Source organism: Chrysochloris asiatica, unplaced genomic scaffold (genome assembly GCF_000296735.1).
Source record: "Chrysochloris asiatica unplaced genomic scaffold, ChrAsi1.0 scaffold00156, whole genome shotgun sequence".
Lineage (NCBI taxonomy): Eukaryota > Metazoa > Chordata > Mammalia > Afrosoricida > Chrysochloridae > Chrysochloris > Chrysochloris asiatica.
This window is the reverse complement of record NW_006408674.1, coordinates 3,068,451-3,087,434: the sequence shown is the minus strand read 5'-3', so window position 1 is coordinate 3,087,434 and position 18,984 is coordinate 3,068,451. Positions and strand designations below refer to the sequence as shown.

The 18,984-nt window shown below is 45.9% G+C and overlaps 1 protein-coding gene across 1 annotated transcript in view; it reads right to left on the bottom strand.

Annotated features, from left to right (window-relative positions):
* Positions 1–18,984, bottom strand: part of ARNT2 (aryl-hydrocarbon receptor nuclear translocator 2) — a 207,574-nt gene that overhangs the window by 163,285 nt on the left and 25,305 nt on the right. Inside the window, exons 3-4 of the mRNA XM_006870911.1 lie at positions 15,036–15,083; positions 4,783–4,996 (exon numbers count right to left, since the gene is read on the bottom strand). Of these exons, the coding sequence (XP_006870973.1) occupies positions 4,783–4,996; positions 15,036–15,083 (262 nt within the window). The remainder of the gene's footprint in view (positions 1–4,782; positions 4,997–15,035; positions 15,084–18,984) is intronic.

Genomic DNA, 18,984 nt, shown 5'->3' with positions numbered 1-18,984 from the left:
AAATACCATGGCTTGGGAAAGGCCTTAGTCCTCAAACTGACATCTTTGTTCTTCATTGCAATAAAGAAGACTTTAGTAGATTTGCCTGATGCAGTGCATCATTTGATTTCTTGATTATTGCTTCCATGAGTGTTGACTGCTCATCTAAGCAAAATGAAGTCTTCTGGCGACTTCAATCTTTCCTCCATTTACCAAGATGTTATTTGTTGGTCCAGTTGTGGGGGACTTTGGTTTTTTTTTTTATATTGAGGTGCACAGTTAAGGGTCTCTGATCTTCATCAGTCAGTACTCCTAGCAAGCAAGTTTATGCCGTCTGTGTGCCACAGGATGTTAACGAGTCTTCGTCCAATTCTGATGCCACATAAGAGCATCATATAACTTAGCTTCTCAGATTATTTGCTCAGCATACAGATTGACGTACAGTAAAAGGAACACAAGAGTGGTGCAAACCTTTCCGGATTCTAAACCTGTCAGTATCCTTTGTTCTTTTTGAAGGACTGACTCTTGGTGTATGTAGAGGTTTCTCACGAGCACAATGAAGTGTTCTGAATATCACCCATTCTGCACAACGTCATCCAAAGTTTGGTATGAGTCAAACAGTTGAATGCTTTCATGGAGGACAGCAAGTGGAGGCTGTATGGCCTCACCTAGGTTTTCATATTTTCTTCCAGAGACCCTATGGGACAGAGCTTCATCCCACCGTGGACTTCTTGTTCTGCCAGCATACTCGCGGATTTCCAACTTCTAGGAGAGTGCCAACCACTATCAAGCGTCTGCTCCCAGAACTCAGGACCAGCCTTGTCTCTATTGCCCAGTGAAATGAACAGGCGAGGTTTAAGGCATGGACTTTGGAGTAAAAGAGACTCATTCACAGCACTTCTACTGAGCTGTGTGATTTTAAACAAGTTATGTAAAAAGTCTTAGTGTCTGCTTTTTTTTCATGCAGTTTTTTTCAGTGAGTTGGTGGGAAGTTAAATGAGATCCTTCATGTAAAGAACTTAATGTGGGATAGCACACAGTTGTTGTTGTTAACTGGTGTCAAGTTGATTCCGATTCATGGTGACCCTGTATAGGGTTCCCAAAGTTTTTAATCTTCAGGGGAGTTGAAAGCCTCATATTTCTCCCACGGAGCAGCTGGTGGGCTCAAACTCCAGACCTAGAGGTTCACAGTCCAGTGCTTATTGTATGGAGTCCTCACGCTCCCTCAACACACAGCAGATACTCAATAAATATAATTGTCATTGCCCTCATCCAATATGACTTGGACAACTGCCTCTCTTTCCACTCCCCTTTCATATTCTTAGTTACTTGGAGATAAAAATACTAGTTTTAAATATTGTTGTTGTTGTTAGGTGCCATTGAGTCAGTACCGACCCATAGCGACCTTATGCACAGCAGAACGAAACACTGCCCGATCCTGGGCCAACCTCACCACTGTTGCCACCCTGGAGTCCATTGATACTGCCATTTGGTCAATCCATCTCGTTGGGGGTCTTCCTCTTTTCCTCTGACCCTCCACCTTACCAAACATGATATCCTTCTTCAGTGACTGGTCCCTCCTGACAATATGTCTGAAGTATGAGAGATGAAGTTTGGCCATTTTGACCTCCAAGGAGCACTCTGGCTGCACTTCTTCCAAAACAGATCTATTGGTTCTTTTGGCAGTCCATGGCACTTTCAGTATTCTCCTCCAACACCACAACTCAAAGGCATCAATTCTTCTACGATCTTCCTTATTCACTGTCCAGCTTTCATGTGCATATGAGGTTATTGAAAATACCATGGCTTGGGTCAGGCATACCTTAGTCCTCAAGCTGACAGTTTCAAATATTAGCCTACTTGTGTTTTTAAAAGGCTTAAAGAAAAGTCAAGAAAACCCTTCTACTAACCCTGGCAGTGCATAGGTGCTTAATAAATTTCCATATGATTAGCTCGCAATTCCAAACCCATTGACTTAGAGTCTACTTCAACTCACAGCGGCCCTGGAGGACACGTTAGAACTGCTCCCTGGGGTTTCCAAAGCTGTAAATCTTTATGGAAGCAGACTAGTGGGCTCCATCCACAGAGCTGCAGTTAGCAGTGAAGTGCTTCATGACTGCGCCAGCAGGACTCGCCTTCCCAAGCCGTTACTCAACCCCTTCAGACCCTCCCAGCCCCGTGTGAAGCATCCCGCACTCACTGACTTCCTGGGTCTTCATCACAACAACAAGAGGTAGTGCCCATTGTTACAAAGAAGAAAGCGGAGGCTTGAAGCCCATCCCTTTAACCACGGAGTTCCATGTCCTTGCAGTGGCACACAAGACGACTGCCGTTGTACTTCCTAACACGTGCAAGGTGGCTGATTACAGGGTCTCTGCGTGATCCATGAAAGAACAAGGACACACATGTCTGCCACAAAACTTGATTCAGTATCCATTACCTTGGAGTCCGTGCTGACCTGTGAGGCCCCAGGTGTGTCGGGGTTGCACTGTACTCCAGAGGGTTCTCAGTGGCTGATTGTTCAGAAGCAAATCACCAGGTCTTTCCTCTGAGATGCCTCTGGGTGGACTCAAACCTCCGACCTTTCAGTTAGCAGCTGAGTGCAGTAGCTGTTTGTAACACCCAAGGAATCTCTGTCTTTGAACAAGCAGTAAGATGCTAGTTCCCTGCCCTTGTTCTGTTTCTAAACCTAGCTTCCACACAGGAAGAACACCGATTCTCAGCTCTGCTCCGGCAGAACAGGTGGCCATCTCTCCATCACATCTTTTCCATTCCTGCCTCTGCAGGAGGCTCTTCCACCTTCTTTGTCTGCACACTTTTATTTCTGCCATTGCAGTCTCTCCTCTGAGCAGTTCTGGAAGACACCAGACCACGTCCCGCTCTCTTCCATCTGGGCCTCACTAAACAATCCATGACTTTTAGGTCTACAGCTTTGTAACGGCATTCCCCGACAACTACATTCTTGTAGTTCTGCCCCCACCATACACACACATAGATCCCCAGTGTGGTGCTATAATGCGAACCACAAGGCCGGCAGTTCAAACCCACCTTGGAAACCCTATACAGGGTCACTAAGAGTTGGAACCCACTTCACAGCATATATATACACACACATACATGCACACACACATACATATATACACACATACATATACACACATACATATACACACATACATGCACACACACACATACACACATGCACACACATGTACACATACATGTACACACATGCATGTACACATGCACACACATACATGTACACACATACGTGTACACACATATACACACACATGTACACACACATACATACACACACATACATATACACGCATACATATACACGCATACATATACACACATACATGTACACACACATACATATACACACATACACACACATACATATACACATACACATACACACACATACATGCACACATACACGTACACACATACATGCACACACACATGCACACACATACATGTACACACACATACATGTACACACATACATGTACACACACATACATGTACACACATACATGTACAAATGCCTGCTAAGGCTACACACATACATATACACACATACACATACACACATACATATACACACATACACATACACACACATACATGCACACATACACGTACACACACATACATGCACACACATACATGCACACACATACATGCACACACATACATGTACACACACATACATGTACACACATACATGTACACACACATACATGTACACACACACATATACACACACATACATGTACAAATGCCTGCTAAGGGCTAGCTACTATTATTCTCGTTCCTGTTCTGATTGGGACTGCTGTCATTACTTTGTGTTCATGGTCAGCAGTAGTCCAGTGCATAGGAACTGTATTTCTGACTGACGTTTCCTGTGTCCCGTGGCACTATGTTAAGCACATTGTTCAGATGCTCAGGAATTTTTTTTGTGTGTGTGTGTGTGTTTGTGTAAGGAGCTCTGGTAGCACAGTGGTTACAAATCAGGCTGCGAACCGCAAGGTCAGCAGTTCAGAACTATCAGCTGTTCCGCGGGAGATAGATGAGGTGTTCTGTTCCCGTAAAGATTTACAGCCTCGGAAACCCAGTACAGAGTGGCTATGCATTGGAACCGACTCCACGGCACACAGCCCTATATATATATATATATATATATATTTTTTTTTTTTTTTTTTTTTTTTTTTGAGTCCTGGTGTAGAGCTGTGGGATAAAACACTGGACCACAAAGGTTGGTTTGAACCACAAAGTCAGCAGTTCAGACTCACCATCCACTCCTCAAAAATCCTATACAATGTCGCTATGAGTCGTAACCAATTCAACAGCACTTAACAACAACAACAATATATACATATATCTTAGTGATGCTTCACTAAGATATACGGGGAAAATAAAACCAGGAAACACAAAGATCTGACAAACACTCTTTTAAAGAGGGCTTTCTAATGAAGACTGTAGTGTGTGCTGTCGAGTTGACACTCACAGTGACTCATAGTGACCCTGTCCAGAATTTGCGAGGCTGTAAATCTTTACAGAAAGACTCACCTGTCTCCTGAGGAGCAAGTGGAGTATCTGAACTGCCAACCTTGCAGTTAGCCCAACACATAATCCACTACGCTACCAGGACTCCTCCGGTGAGGATTAGAAAGAGAATTTCCTCACACTCTAACCCCATTTCCCATGCGTTTTATTTCCCTTAGCCACACTGGTATTCTCTCTTCTAACGAATCTACTACCAGAGAGAAAGGACGCATGAGGACAAGATACCTGCTCTGTCAGGAACGATGGCTTGTATGCACCATCCGTAGACTTGTTCCCAGTGCCCCTCATGGACTTCATATGGGACACGGCCATGCGGAGGATGGTGAGCTTGTCCGGCTTCCGGGCCAGTGCACTGCATGTGGGGACCATGTCCGAGAGCTCCGTGATGTACTGGGTCATCTTGTTCCGCCTACGCCTCTCGATCTCACTGTGATTCTCTCTTCCCAGAAAGCACAAGATTAGGGGTGGGTGGGGGGGAAGAGAGAAGTATCAGACTAGGGTTTACTGTCTAACGAGACAACAACACATTGCTAATACCAAGTGACCAAGAAAGAGGGGTCAATTTCTAACAGTTGGGGTGCCTTGAATATATCCTGGGCAAAGTCACTCTTCAGATGCCTCAGCAAGCTTCAGTTCCTACGTGTGGTGAGCAGCCCAAACCAAAAACCAAACCCATTACATCAAGTCAATTCCAACTCATAACAACCCCATAGGATAAAGTAGAGCTCCTCCCTCGAGTTTTTGAGACTGGGAATCTTAACCAGAGCAAGTAGCCTCATCTTTCTCCCACACACCAGCTGGTGGGTTTGAACCTCTGACCTTGCAGTTAGCAGTCCAATGACTTACCCACAGCACCACCAAGGTTCCTTTGTTATGGTTGTTGTTAAGTGTGATGGAGTCGTATCTTACTCATAGCGATCATGTACAGGGTTTCCATGGAACAGATGCTGGTTTTGAAGCAACAACCTTGCAGTTAGCAGTCGAGAGCTTATCCAGGACCCCCACTCTGTCTCAATCTCTAAATATTTATTGAAAGCCCCCAACTGCTTCCATGTACCTATACTTTCGAAAGAATTAAAACATTACATTCAGGAGTCTAAAATTAACCCAACATGCTTTCTATGTGAATCCCTACATGAATGTGCACACACACATATATGTGTGCACAAAGACACACATCCACATTGAATGCAGTGATTGTCTGCTTGATCATGTGGTTACATTGACCATGTAACAGGAGCATCGTAGAGCCTTGCTATTCTCGTGCCACTAAGTAAGCCGTACTGCCATAAATTTATTTCACATCAAGTTGTGAATGTGTTTTTGTTCTGAGCCCAGCATAATTTCTGCAGCACAGTAACAGAACAGGTGCTATTAAACAACAAAGAGTCACTTTAGGGAGAAAGAAAGACTATGAGGAATCACTGATACCCATCTCTGATGTGTTAAGATGAGAAATTAACACAAAGGATGGTAGAATGTTTCTATGTTGGATTATTACCTTCAGGCTTGAACTGAGACTAATAGCTGACCCAGTTCAGCAACAGGAAGGCAAAGCCGATACGTGGGATCAAAGAATGAGGAGTACATCCCATGTCTGTTGTAGGACTTAGGGTTTCATCCAGGCTCAAACGATGAAAGTCATGCTTCTAGCAGGAAAGGAACGACCTCAGGCAAGGCTGCCTTCAAATATCACACGTACTAATGAGGCTTAACACCTCATCTTCCCAACTCTGTGGAGCAATGTGTCAGTCATGCCTAATTTCATGCAAGGCACATATGCTAGGTTCTCTGTTAACATGCAAACCTGGGGGATGCAAGACCAGGTTAGTGGTCACCTTCTGCTTGAGAGTCCAGAGGGAAGGAGAGTAACAGAAGAAACAGGTGATGCCCAATTCCGACCTTAAGCAGCAAGATTTCAATTAAGAAAGTAAAAGATATCCCTGGCACAGTAGAAATGACAGGCAGAATATGATCAGATCCTCCAAGGAAATGAAGTATAGGTCCAGTTACCTCTATAAACGACAGTCTCGTCTGCTATGGCACCAGAAGAAATGGACAGCATCTGGCTACCATTACTGACCCTTTTGATGAAGGACGCAACAGATGAATCCCAATCAAAAGGAGGGGAATCAGGGAACAGAACTTCAAATTCACATGGAAAACAGACTTATGGGATATATTGAGATAGGGGAGGGAGGAGATCCCTGAATCTATAACGTGGAAATAATACTTAAACTTTGAACCGAAACTGTGTGATGAAGCCATCATTAATCTAAGCAATAGTTTAGCCTGATTAACAGAAAAGGTTTGCCTTGAGGGCCGCCCTCTTACAAAGAGGAATCCATGTACGTTCAAAATGACAACAGTGAATAGAAAGCACAGACGTGAGCCTGAACGAGCAGAAACTAAATGGATGAAGATGAAGTGATATGGGGAGAGACGTAAACAGCCACTGAACACAAAGAAACTGGATGGATGGATGCTTGGTGTTGTATATTACCACCAAAAATTAATAAATTCCTAAAAAAGAATATGATTAAATGCTCCAAAAGGCACCTCAGAAAAACCACTGCCATCAAGGCGATTCCTTCTCACAGCGACCCCTCAGGGCAGCGCAGAACGGCTCCCTAGTATTTCCGAGGCTGTAAATCTAGAGAAGCAGACAGCCTCACCATTCTCCAGTGGTGGGTTTGAACCATCGACCTTGCAGTTTGCAGTCCAACTCATTGTGTCATCACGCTCACAGCAAGTAACCACCACAAGAGAAAAGAGAAAGATGTGGTCCTGGGTTGGTGGGGGGTGGGGGGGGGAGCGGGCAGGGGCTGGAAGAGGCAGAAAGGGTTGCTGGGAGACAACTGGACCTCGTCTGGCAGCGGGTCAAAAACAAGTGTCTTCTGGGAAGAGGTCTGGATTGGAAGCAAGCCTTAGAGGGCATGGAGGAAGTAGGTCAGCATGGAGAGGCAGACAGGCTTGGAGGAGAGGGGCCCGAGAAGTTGGGAAATGTCAGATCACAACAAGAAAGTCATGATTGTGGTCAGACTGACAGCAGGGTCCCGGTGGCTGGTATCTGGGGTGGGACTGGGAGGTGGGCAAGTCTTATTTGGATGGTAGAGACCTGGAGGATGAGTAGCGAAGGAGAATGATGGTCCTCCCACCAGAGCCACAGAGAGAACCTTCCGAGCTGACACACTGGCGTGTGGAAACATCCCGGAGCTAGCAGAGATGCTCCACAGGGCAGGGACACCACAGGGCGGGAAAGGCTTATGTTCTCCAGGAAGCTTTGGGTAAGTGGACATGGCTGTGTACTGAGAGAGAACAAAGGTCACTAGAGAAGGGGATGGGTGATTACAAACAGGGCAGGGCAGTGATGACACACAGACAGGGCTTTCGTTCTGGATTTCTGGACTATATGGGATGCAAGAATCCTTTCATGGGAAAGACGAGATGCCCCTCTCCTCTCTCTCCACAATTCTAAAGAAGGTAATTAAACCGAGGCATCACACTCTGAATAGGATCTGTCCTCAGTGGCCCTGTACCTGTCACAGAGCTCTTGGGGTGCACCAGGAAAGGCCTGACAGAGCTATCTGAGGTGAGCGCCCCTACCTCGCTGCCTGTACCTCATCAGGGTGATCAAGCTGGGGGAAGGTATGCAGAAAATGCTGGCTGGTGCTGCTCGGGTGCTCACTAGGAGACAACAGACTCAAGACACTTGCGTTGGACCCAGCATCTCCACTGCACTGCACTGCAGGTTCCTCCATTCAGCTTCATCCAGCTCAGAGCAACTCCCCTAGGCTGGTCTGCAACTTTCTCATCAGGCCCCACCGACCCCTTCCCACTTGATTCCAACATTCAGCACCTCCAGCATCACGAGAGGACCACATCCACTCCGGTGTCACTTCACTTCAGTGCACTATAAAACGGTCTTCTCTCTGCAAACTGGTCTCTTGGTCAAATCCTGAGTAATTATCTGTGGCTTCTTTCCCGCCTTCTTCACGCCCTCCACCCACTCTAGCTGTCACCTCTTGGCACCTTGTGGCCCATGCCCTCCTGCAGGCCCATCCCTTTCCAGGTTGTCTTCACATTGTGGTCACACTGACATCTTTAACAACACAAACCCGATCCGTCACTTAAAGTGCTTCAATGGCACCCCAAGCCTGACAGTCAGGTTCAAACCTCTCAGCTACCTACGATGCTAACTGCCCCAGCGCAGAGCTGGAAGTAAATCTGCTTCTGTTACTATTTTTCAAAGAAACCTGTACCATCTTGCCACAGACCTTCTTGTTTCATAAACATTTTGAGGGGGAAAATCCTTCTGAGGCTCTTAAACAGAAATTGAAAGCAATTTTATAACCATGCTCACTTGAATTCACTGCATGGGCTAAGGTGAATGAAGAAGATAATATCACGGAATCTGTTTTAAAAACTATTATATTTATTAACTGCTGTTGTTAAGTACCATCAAGTAGGTTCCCACTCATAGCGACCCTGTGTAAGGTTTCCAAGGAGCAGCTGGTGGGTTTGAATCGCCAACACTGTGGAGAGCAGTCCAGTGCTTATCTTACAGTGCCAAACCAAGACTCTGTTAACTAGCCCACCATTTTATAAAGTAGGACTGAAAGTGTTAGCAGCAGAAAGTCAAAATGACAGAGCTGTCAGTTACCTAGCAACATGATTTCATAAACAAGGTACAATAGCTGCTGAACTTAGGAAATATATAGTATATGTGGGCATGAGTATTCATCTAAAGAGAGAGAGAGAGAGCCTAGATTGACTCCTTTTGAAGACTTTATGAAGACAATGGGAGAGGGGGAAAGAAATAACTTGTGAGAATAAGATATAATTCCAGTACAAGGCCATCTCCTCCAGCTGAGAGGAACCTAGGGTCTGCTTGGAGGAGTAATGAACGTGGTGTTTGAGAAGTGTCTGAGCTCCACACACTTGCTGGGGCGCTGAGCAGTGTCTATAAAGAAGGAAGCCCCAGGGGAGCAGGCCAGGGGCTCTGCAGGAAAGAACCATGGGGAGGCAGGTGGAACAATCCGCTTCAAAGAAAGCTTTGCTGGGTCAGGAGGACGTGAAGCTGGGCCCCAGGACACGACTTTGGAAATTAAGGGTAAATAAAGAAGAGGCCAAACTGCCTACTGATTTTGGTTTCTTGTCAAACCCTCTCCAACAGGGACCTTCTCAGTTTAATCAAAACCATGAGGTCTATCTTGATTAAGAAGGATTAAAATAAAATAAAATTTCAGTATGGATTAGCGTTGACCGTGTGGGTGGCAGGTGATTCGCCCATCCCTTATGGGAAGGGAATCATAGAGCCAGCATAGACCTGCTGAAGGAGACCGCTCCGTGTTGGGGACTGTCTCCCCACTGCAGACCCCACACTTCAGGGCCACACCACAGGGTCTAGGAGGCTCTATGCTGGGTGCAGGGGGTGAGGTGTGGACAGAGACACAGACAGTTCAAGGACAAGCAGCGGGAAAAAGAGGAGCAGAGATGACACCTCAGTATCCCATGGTCCCCACTGCGCTGTGTCTAGAGGACAGTGGGTGTGAGGGAGTCATGGAGGCCAGCTGAGACATGAGCCAAAGTCTCAGGGGACTAGCCAGGAACCCGTGGGCAGAGAGACCGATGTGCACAGGTGCAGTCGCCTCAGAACCCCTGTACACAGTCACTATGCATCGGAACCGACTAGACAGCACTTAATAACAACAGTGCAGACCAGGTAGAGGGGAAGTACACAATAAACCTAAGGCGCGTTCACTGTGTCTTTCTGCTGATGATGTGAGTGCCTAAAGGAGGGCAGCAGTCATCGACACAAAACAGCATCCGAGATAAACCCAGGTCCTGTCTCTGCGGCCTGCACTGTTATGGTCCAGATCTGAAAAGCCAGCACTCCAAACAGTCTCGCTGGTCACTATGCTTCAGTGCTGACTTCAGAGGCAGCTGGGCCAGGGGCTGTTTGCAGAGCAGGCCTGCTACATTTCAGGCTGATACCTGGCTTCTCCATGACTGCTCAGCTGTCATTTCTCCCTCCCGATACGCACACCTCAGTCTTAACAACAGACCTGCTGAGAAGAGCAGAATGACTCTCCCTCCACTCAGGTATGCATCTCGTGACACCAAGCAGCTATCAGGTTTGGGGACAGGACCTGCATATAGCCAGTTTTGCTCCTCTCCCCAGAGCTCGTCAGAATGGGAAGACTGGTCACCAGGAGTGTTTTTCTTCTCAGAACCCACCCAGGGAGCGACCTCGGCTCTTAGCTTGTATGTGCCCTAGGCTTCCTGCATTTGGTAAAGGCCTTCCCTACTTCTCATTCCTATTGCCCTGTGCAGAAGTGCAGACCACCTGGTCTGCACACTGTGGCTGGGGAAGCACCCTGTCTAAGAGTGGTAGCTGCGGGGGCTACAAGAGTCTTTTGCCAGTGGTCAGCAGCCTCAGTGCAGGACCTGAGCCAGCCTCTGGTGTCTCCCTCACTACCTGTCAGCAGAGTGACTGTTGTTGTTAACTGGCTTTCAGTCGGTTCCAACTCATAGCGATACTGTATAGGGTTTCCAAGGAGTAGCTGGTGGGTTTGAACTGCAGACCTTGTAGTAAGCAGTTTATTCTACAGCGCCACAACTGGTTTTAAATTCAGAGCTAGAATGCCCAGTGAGAATCAGTGGCAAACATACTTAAGACCTAAAAAACCAAAGAATGAAGTTGTCAACCAAAGACTTCATTTTGCTTTGATCAACCATCAATATTCATGGAAGCAGCAGTCAAGAGTCAAATGACATACTGCATTAGGCAAATCTGCTGCACAGGACCGCTTGAAAGTTTTCAAGAGCAAAGATGTCAGTTTGAGAGCAAAGATGTCAGCTTGAGGACTAAGGTGCGCCTGACCCAAGCTTTGGTATTTTCAATAACCTCATATGGATGTGAAAGCTGGACAGTGAATAAGGAAGATCGTAGAAAAATTGATGCTTTTGAGTCATGGTGTTGGGGAAGAATACTGAAAGTGCCATGGGCTGCCAAAAGAACCAATAGATCCGTTTTGGAAGAAGTCCAGCCAGAGTGCTCCTTGGAGGCCAAGATGGCCAAACTTCGTCTCTCATACATCGAATATATTGTCAGAAGGGACCAGTCCCTGGAGAAGGATATTCATACTTGGTAAAGCGGAGGATGGGAGAAAAGGACGAAGACCCTCAAACTAGATGGACTGGTACAGTGGCAGCATCAATGGGCTCAAACGTAACAATCACTGTGAGGTTGGTGCAGGACTGGGCAGTGTTTCGTATTGTTGTGCATAGGGTCGCTATGAGTCAGTACCGACTCGATGGCAGCTAACAACAATAACAACAAACTAAAACTAAACCACTCACTGTCAAGTAGAACGTCTCCAAAGGGCCTTCTTGGCTATGATCTAGCCAAGACCACCAGTTCTTGCTTCCTTAGGCCTTCTGGGTGGATTCAAACTGCCAGCTTTTAAGTTAGTAGTCTAGCACTGTAAACCATTTACTTACTGTGTCTGTGGCCTAATGCCCCTCTCCTTGTAGCTCACATGTCCATCTCCTGTAGCCTCGAGGCTCCTTATCATGTCATCAATTGGCTGCCCACAGACAGGGGGCTTCCACGCCTTCAGCACCTTCAGCAGACTCAAGAGTGTAGGAGCATACACCCACCCTTCTGTCTCTTTCAGCCTCTGCCCCAAGGCTTTCCCGCCTCCACCTGACCTCAGTCAACCTCTGCCATGGTCACAACTCCTCACTATTTGACCACAATTTCCTACTTTGCTAGCTCCCTGGCTATCACAGAATTAGAACTAGTCTGTGACCACATTTCAAGTGTCAGTCTCTGGCCTCCTCCACATTCTCCTGGCTCCTGTCACCCCCCTGCGCCATCTGCAGCTGGACCTGTAGCTTGGCCTCTTCAACCACTTCTCATCAGCACCTAAGTATCTCAGCCCCTGTGTGCAGGCATGTGTGCAGGTGTGTGACTGATGGGGGCAGGCAGCTTCTCGTCTCCGACTTGGTCCAGTCTGAGGCCTGCTGTGATGGCCTGTCTGTGACAAGGCAGCGAACTGGTGATGATTTACTCCTACGTGACTGGGACCACTTTCTCCAAATCCAACATTGAGTCATGAGACCTGATGAAATGTCGGGCATTAGACATTCAGTCCCAGTTGAAATCCAAGGGAAGCTGGCTGAGTAGACCTCAGGGGACAGAAATCATGGCATGGCACCAGGCTGGGCTGGCATCAAGTTGGACTGAGTCACCAAATGTGTTGGATGCTGGCAAGCACCTCAGTCATCATCGCCATCGGGACCTGACCTGAGGAGGCTCTCCTGACTGACTGTAAGGAGAGAAGCTGGAAGCAGGAGAGGTTGTAGAGAGCGTTGCGCACAAAGCTCGCTCTCAGCTCTCCCCTGGGGCCAGCCACAGTCACTGGCAAGGGGGGGGGGGGGGAGCCAGTCATCTTCCCCACCTCTCAGCAGCTCGGATGTTCCCCCCAGCTGGTGGCCCGTCACTATCCAAATGTGATGGACTAATGTGGTCTCTGGAGTCTTACAAACTCAGCCCTGTAAGTGACAGTGTGTGGTGGTAACAAAGCCATGTTCCTTTCTTATTAGTAACCTGTTGGGGAGAGGATATGGTTCATAGAACTCTATGGTTGAACCCTGATTGTGTGAAAGCTGAGTCACTGATTGGCTTATGAGATAGCTGCTCAGGGTCTAGGGTTTCTGCTTCTTAATGACGGAACTGAATACAATGAGCTCTTTGAGTCCCCCACAATGTTATTTCATCACTGACCCTGATCTTCAGTGTCAAACAAACGTCCCTTCTCATCTCGCTTCCTCTTCAGGTCCTGAGACCCCAGGAATCATCATTTCCTGGGCTCACATGGTACGGAATGTTATCAAAAGAGAAATTTTGAAACAGAGGAATCAAAAGTCATTGTTTGTTTATGAAGGGAGGCTGTGTAAGGCGAGAGAGTGCACTAGGACCGGGAGATAGGTACCCTCATTTCTGAGGCTAGCTCGGTTCCAGGAACAAAGTACTCCCTGACAGTGAACACCTAGCCTGAGAAAAAGGTGGACATGCAAGTTGAGATTCTGTCTGCACCAAGCAAAAAAATAAGACAAGTGTTTGTCATTGAAACTCGTGTCTTGCCATAGACTAGAAATGCCAAGGCTGTTAGAGATCTATCTCCGCCTAAAGCTGAAGCCAGGCGCTGCTGATGAAGAGAAAAGTTCCCAGGAGAGAGAGTTTATCTCACGACAAGGAATTTACTGGAGCTTGGGTATTCTGTAGAGTAACCAGATGAATGCTCCTCTTGGAATTATGGGAACACGTGTTTAATTGACAGCTACCCATGGATGCAAGGAACCATGACTGAAATCAAACTGTTGTTGGTTCTGTTGGTGCTTAGTGGATCCGGGCTTGAATATGGACGTTCATTCTTCTAAACACTCTTTAAACACCTGAGGCTGGCCGTTTAAACTGAGCACCACGTGGTCGGACAGGAGAAAAGACACAATCACGGTACCAGATTCTCAAGTTCATTCACAACCAAGATTCAGGAAAGCTTAGATGGTGGGAATAAATGTCAAGGCAGACCTTTCCATAAGTAAGTTAAGTGTAGGTGGAAATTCTGCTAGAATTGGCTGTGTGAGTTGGCATTCCTGCCAACATCGCCAAACTTCCTACCGAAACCAAACACAAATCATAGTGATGAGCTCACCTAACCCCCTGTGTATATCATGTATTTGGCACCACTGGCATCCAAAATTCGCCATCTTCCTATGAGGTAGTCTGTACTCTGGAGAGCCTTACAAAGTCCAGCTGAAGATGTTATCACCAGGCAGCTTAGGAATGCAAAACCAAGTCTTATATCCTGCATCCCAAACAGAGCCACCCAGGTTTCTTAGATTTCATCTTATTTTCCATGGTAGTTAAAGAGGCCTTGTCTTGCAAGTTTTCTCTATACTTGAACCCTAGGTCTGTCTTTTAAATATGAATCTATGACCATTAGAAGTCACCATTTAATTACAAAGCAAATGTAATGAAGAGCTTGACATTTAACGTTTGATCATTGAGACTGGGGTAGCACAGGATTGTTCATGGCCAGCTGCCCTTGGATCAAATGCTGACACAGAATGAGGGACAAGGAAAAGGGTCAAATGACAGGCAATGGCTTTTTCAATGACCAAGAGCATTCAATCCCTGTACATTCCAATAAGGTCATTGTTAGCTACTGACTTCTTTCCAAAAAACTCTAAACACAAAGCCATTGAGTTCATGCCGACTCACAGCAACCCTGTGTAGAGTTTCCGAGGCTGCAAATCTTTATGGGAGCAGAAAGCTTCACCTTTCTCTCAAGGACTGGCTGGTGGGTTTCAACTGCTGATTTTGTGGTTCACAGTTCAGCGCTTATTCTACAGTGCCACCCCTTACATTGTTCTCCTTAAATCTAAGGAAAATAAAGGAAACTCACCTTGAAAATTTGCTGGGACCTTCACCATCTTCATCATCAAAGTCCATTCTGAAAAGTCAAGATCACAAGTGAGCAGAGATTACAGGTAGGGCATTGTGATTAGTGACAGGGGCTGCCGGCACATAGGGGGCTTTATGTGACCAGAGTGCTGACCAACAGTCCCAAGCCCTTGACCGTGCTAAACATAATGTCGCCATGAAGTCATATAAGACATTTAGGACAGGAAGAGGAAAAATGAAAGGTTTGCAGTATGGGCGCCTTTAGTTATATGGCTAGAAACTTCTGCAAACATATTTAAGTATCAACTTACCCTCCCAAGTAGGTCCCCATACAGGATGCCAAGGGATTGTTTGAGCGATGTTGGAATGCTCGACATTCCTTATCTCCCATTATCTTTGGGGGATTTCTGCTCCCTTCCACATCTTATATTCCAAATTGAGACTGCCTTTTTACTCTATTCTGTGGTACATTAACAGACTACAAAAACTCAAGGGGTTTTGAAAACAGAACGTTTTGATGGTGAAAAAAGAAGTATGAAGAAAAGAGGGCAGACTGCTGGATGGGCTGCTTGAGAATGGGGCGGGTTCTGATGTGTCACAATGTGACAAATCACCATGTAGAGGACACAGGAGGCCACTTGTATAACACTCAGGCCCTAATCAATGACGGTGGAGGAGAAAATGGCTAACTGTGTGCTTGTTGAAATGCGCCAACTAATTACTCAGATTCCCACTTTATTGACCATCTAAAGGAGCTCTGGTAGAATAGTGATTATGAATCGGGCTGCTAACCTCAAGGTCGGCAGTTGGAAACTACCAGCCATTCCGTGGGAGAAAGATGAGGTGTTCTGCTCCTGTAAAGATTTACAGCCTCGGAAGCCCTGTGCAGGGTCACTATGAGTTGGAACCGACTCCACGGTACTTTACAACAACAACAACAAATAAAACACAAACCAAAATTCTAGATAGGTGCGCATTTCATGAATATCTCAAGCATTCCCTCTCCAAAAGCCACGCCTCTCTTAATGTCAATTACTAGTGCCCTGAAGATGTGACAGCAGAGATGGGCTGACTTGGTATAAAGTGTACCCAGAGTTGCTGGGGAACAAAATGAGAATACTAATGTTTTAGGCCTCCTGGGCATCCACAGTGAGTGGGGTTCTGTGGGGAAGAATGCCTCACAGTCCCCATATTCACCAGCTTACTCTTGGTGGGGCTAAAAGGATGGAGTGAGTCACAGTCCCTAGGGATTTCAAGTAGAAGGGAGGCCAGTCTTCCTGGCAAGTGGACAGAGAAGCTCCTTGTATGAGCATTCCTTTGTGTAAGAATGTAGAGTGTGCTGTTGGCGTCAGGGAGCACCTTAGTCCAGGCTTTAAGGGCAAGGCTTCAGCAGGGAGTGACCTGCAAAGGCTCCGGCCACTAGGGTCACCAGGGAAACCCAGCCTGCCAGTGAAGGAGAGCCATCCCTGCAATAAGCATGTCCAACAGATCCTGAATGAGACAGTCTGTCTCCAGGCTTTTCAGGAACTTGAGGAACTGGGATCAGATGGTGTAAAGGAATATTTTTTCCCTTAAAAAGTAGTCTACTTTGTTTGCTTTTGTTTTCTTTTAGGTACAGTACGGGCCAGAGCTCTAATCTGAGCGCCATCTTATTCAGGATAACTTGAAGGAATTCCCTGCCAATGAGGACCTTCTGCTGCTCATACACATGGGCTACATTACCTGCTAAGGGAAGAAAATCAGGCGTTAAATACTTGTTGTTGTCAAGTCAGTTCAGTCCCATATTGACCCTGTATAGGGTTTCCAAGGAGCAGCTGGTGAACTTGATCCGCCTACCTTGCTGTTCAAACAGACTTTGCAGTCCAGCGCATTAACCCACAGCACCACACCAGGATTCCAGTTAGAGAATTATAAGACATGAAACAAATATGACAAAAATATGTGGGCATGGGGAGTATCCAGGACGGTAGACTAGGCACATAACACTGTTCAGACTCCCTACAACAAAGACTTGAGAAACCACATGAGGCAGACCAGGGATGACAATCCTAGACACCAGAGCTTCAAAGAAAAGGATAACGTTGATTAAGAGGCGGGGCTTGATGGCACATAGGGTAGAGGTGCAGTGAAGTTCGTTGTTGGCAATACCACACAGTACTGGGTGAGGTGGGTTCAGGGTGGTGCTCCGGGACTCTGGACTACATATCTAGTAATATTTGTAGGGTTTGAAGGCTTGTAGCTGATGGAACTTGTAACAGATGTGGGAAATCTCATACTTTTGAATATGCCGGTCTTGGCAGCCCAGAGCCAAAAACTTGGGCGAGACCAAATGGCAAAACCAAACAGGGGAGCACACCCACCATGGAATAACGCCGGGGGAACCTCCGAGCAAAAGAGGGCAATACACTTTGTCAGTTTTACTTTGTTCTGATTTTTTTTTTGGGGGGGGTATACGTTCATTGGCCACCCACTGTTTGTACACCTCCATTCTGGTGACTAGAGGGGCTGCCTGAGCGAGTGTACACCCTCCCACCCCCACCACCGGTGGATTCTTCTGCCACGCATGCACACAGATACTGGTCAGCCCAAGAGCTGGCCCTGAACTGTTTTTTAATAAGGAAAAGACCGGAACAAGGGGTGTGGAGAGGGAAAGAGAATTTAAAACGAAAACAGGCAAAAAATTAAATTAAATCCTGAGGTATAGCATAACAACCAACAGTGGCATTTTAGAAATCTATCAGATGGCCTTAAAGGCAAGAAGCTGAAGAGAGGACATTAAAATCATACTCATATTAGGCTACAGATTTTTTTCTTCTTCCTCCTCCTCCTCCTCCTCATTCTTCTCGCCCTCCTCTCCCCCTTTCTATGATTATAGACTACAGTATCCAATCTGGGTTTTTGTTGTTGTTGTCTGGATGTTTTTTCCCCGTTTTTTGTTTTGTTTTGTTTAGTTTTTGCTGTTTTGCTGTTTTATGATCCCCCTTTTACCTTTGGGAGACTCTTTCTCTCCATATATTATCCAAGAAGAAACAGCAACTGCTGCCATATAGTCAAGCTACAATCACACTCTATAAAACACCAAAATCCAGACAAGAACCATACCAATTGTCATACACCAGGGAGGTAGACATAACCCGTCAAAGTTACTTTGAGTTAAGCAATAAGCAGAGTGAAAAGGGAAGCTCACATCCTGATCACATCTACCTGGAGGCAATCAGAAAGCATAAAAAATACCAAAATACACATGCAATTAAGTATTAAGGCCACAGATAAACACTAAACATGTCCAAGAAGCAAAAGAAGATGACCATATAAGCACATGTCCAGAAACAAGATAAAATGTCTGAGACAAATGACCTAGAGGTAGACCTGGACTACATTCTGGAAAGAGTGCAGACCTTGGAAATACCTGAAAAGGAATTCAGAAAAGTGATTATAAAATGTTTCAAAATATTTTACAATGGAGTTGAGAAAATTAAGGAAGAAGTCAGGAAAACGTTATAGGAACAATCAAATAAGATAGATACAGCATTGAGAACAATTCAAAACCTACAGAAAGAGGTCCAAATGATCAATAATAGAATATCAGAAATAGACATGACACTGAACAGGCAAAGGAGAAGAACAGAAGAGACAGAAGGCAGAGCTAGTGAGCTGGAAGACAAATCTCTCAATAGCACTAAGATAGAAGAGCAAACAGAAAAAAGGATTAAAAAAATCTGAAAAAAGTCTAAGATTCATGTTGGACAATATGAAGAGGAATAATTTAAGAATTATCGGCATTCCAAGACAGGAAGAATCACACAAGTTCACAGGGGATATAGTTGAAGAACTGCAGGAAGAAATTTTCCCTAACATCCTGAAAAGTGAAAAGATAAACATTCAAGAAGCTCAATGAACCCCAGGAAGGAGAGACCCCAAAAGAAAATCACTGAGGCATATCATAATCA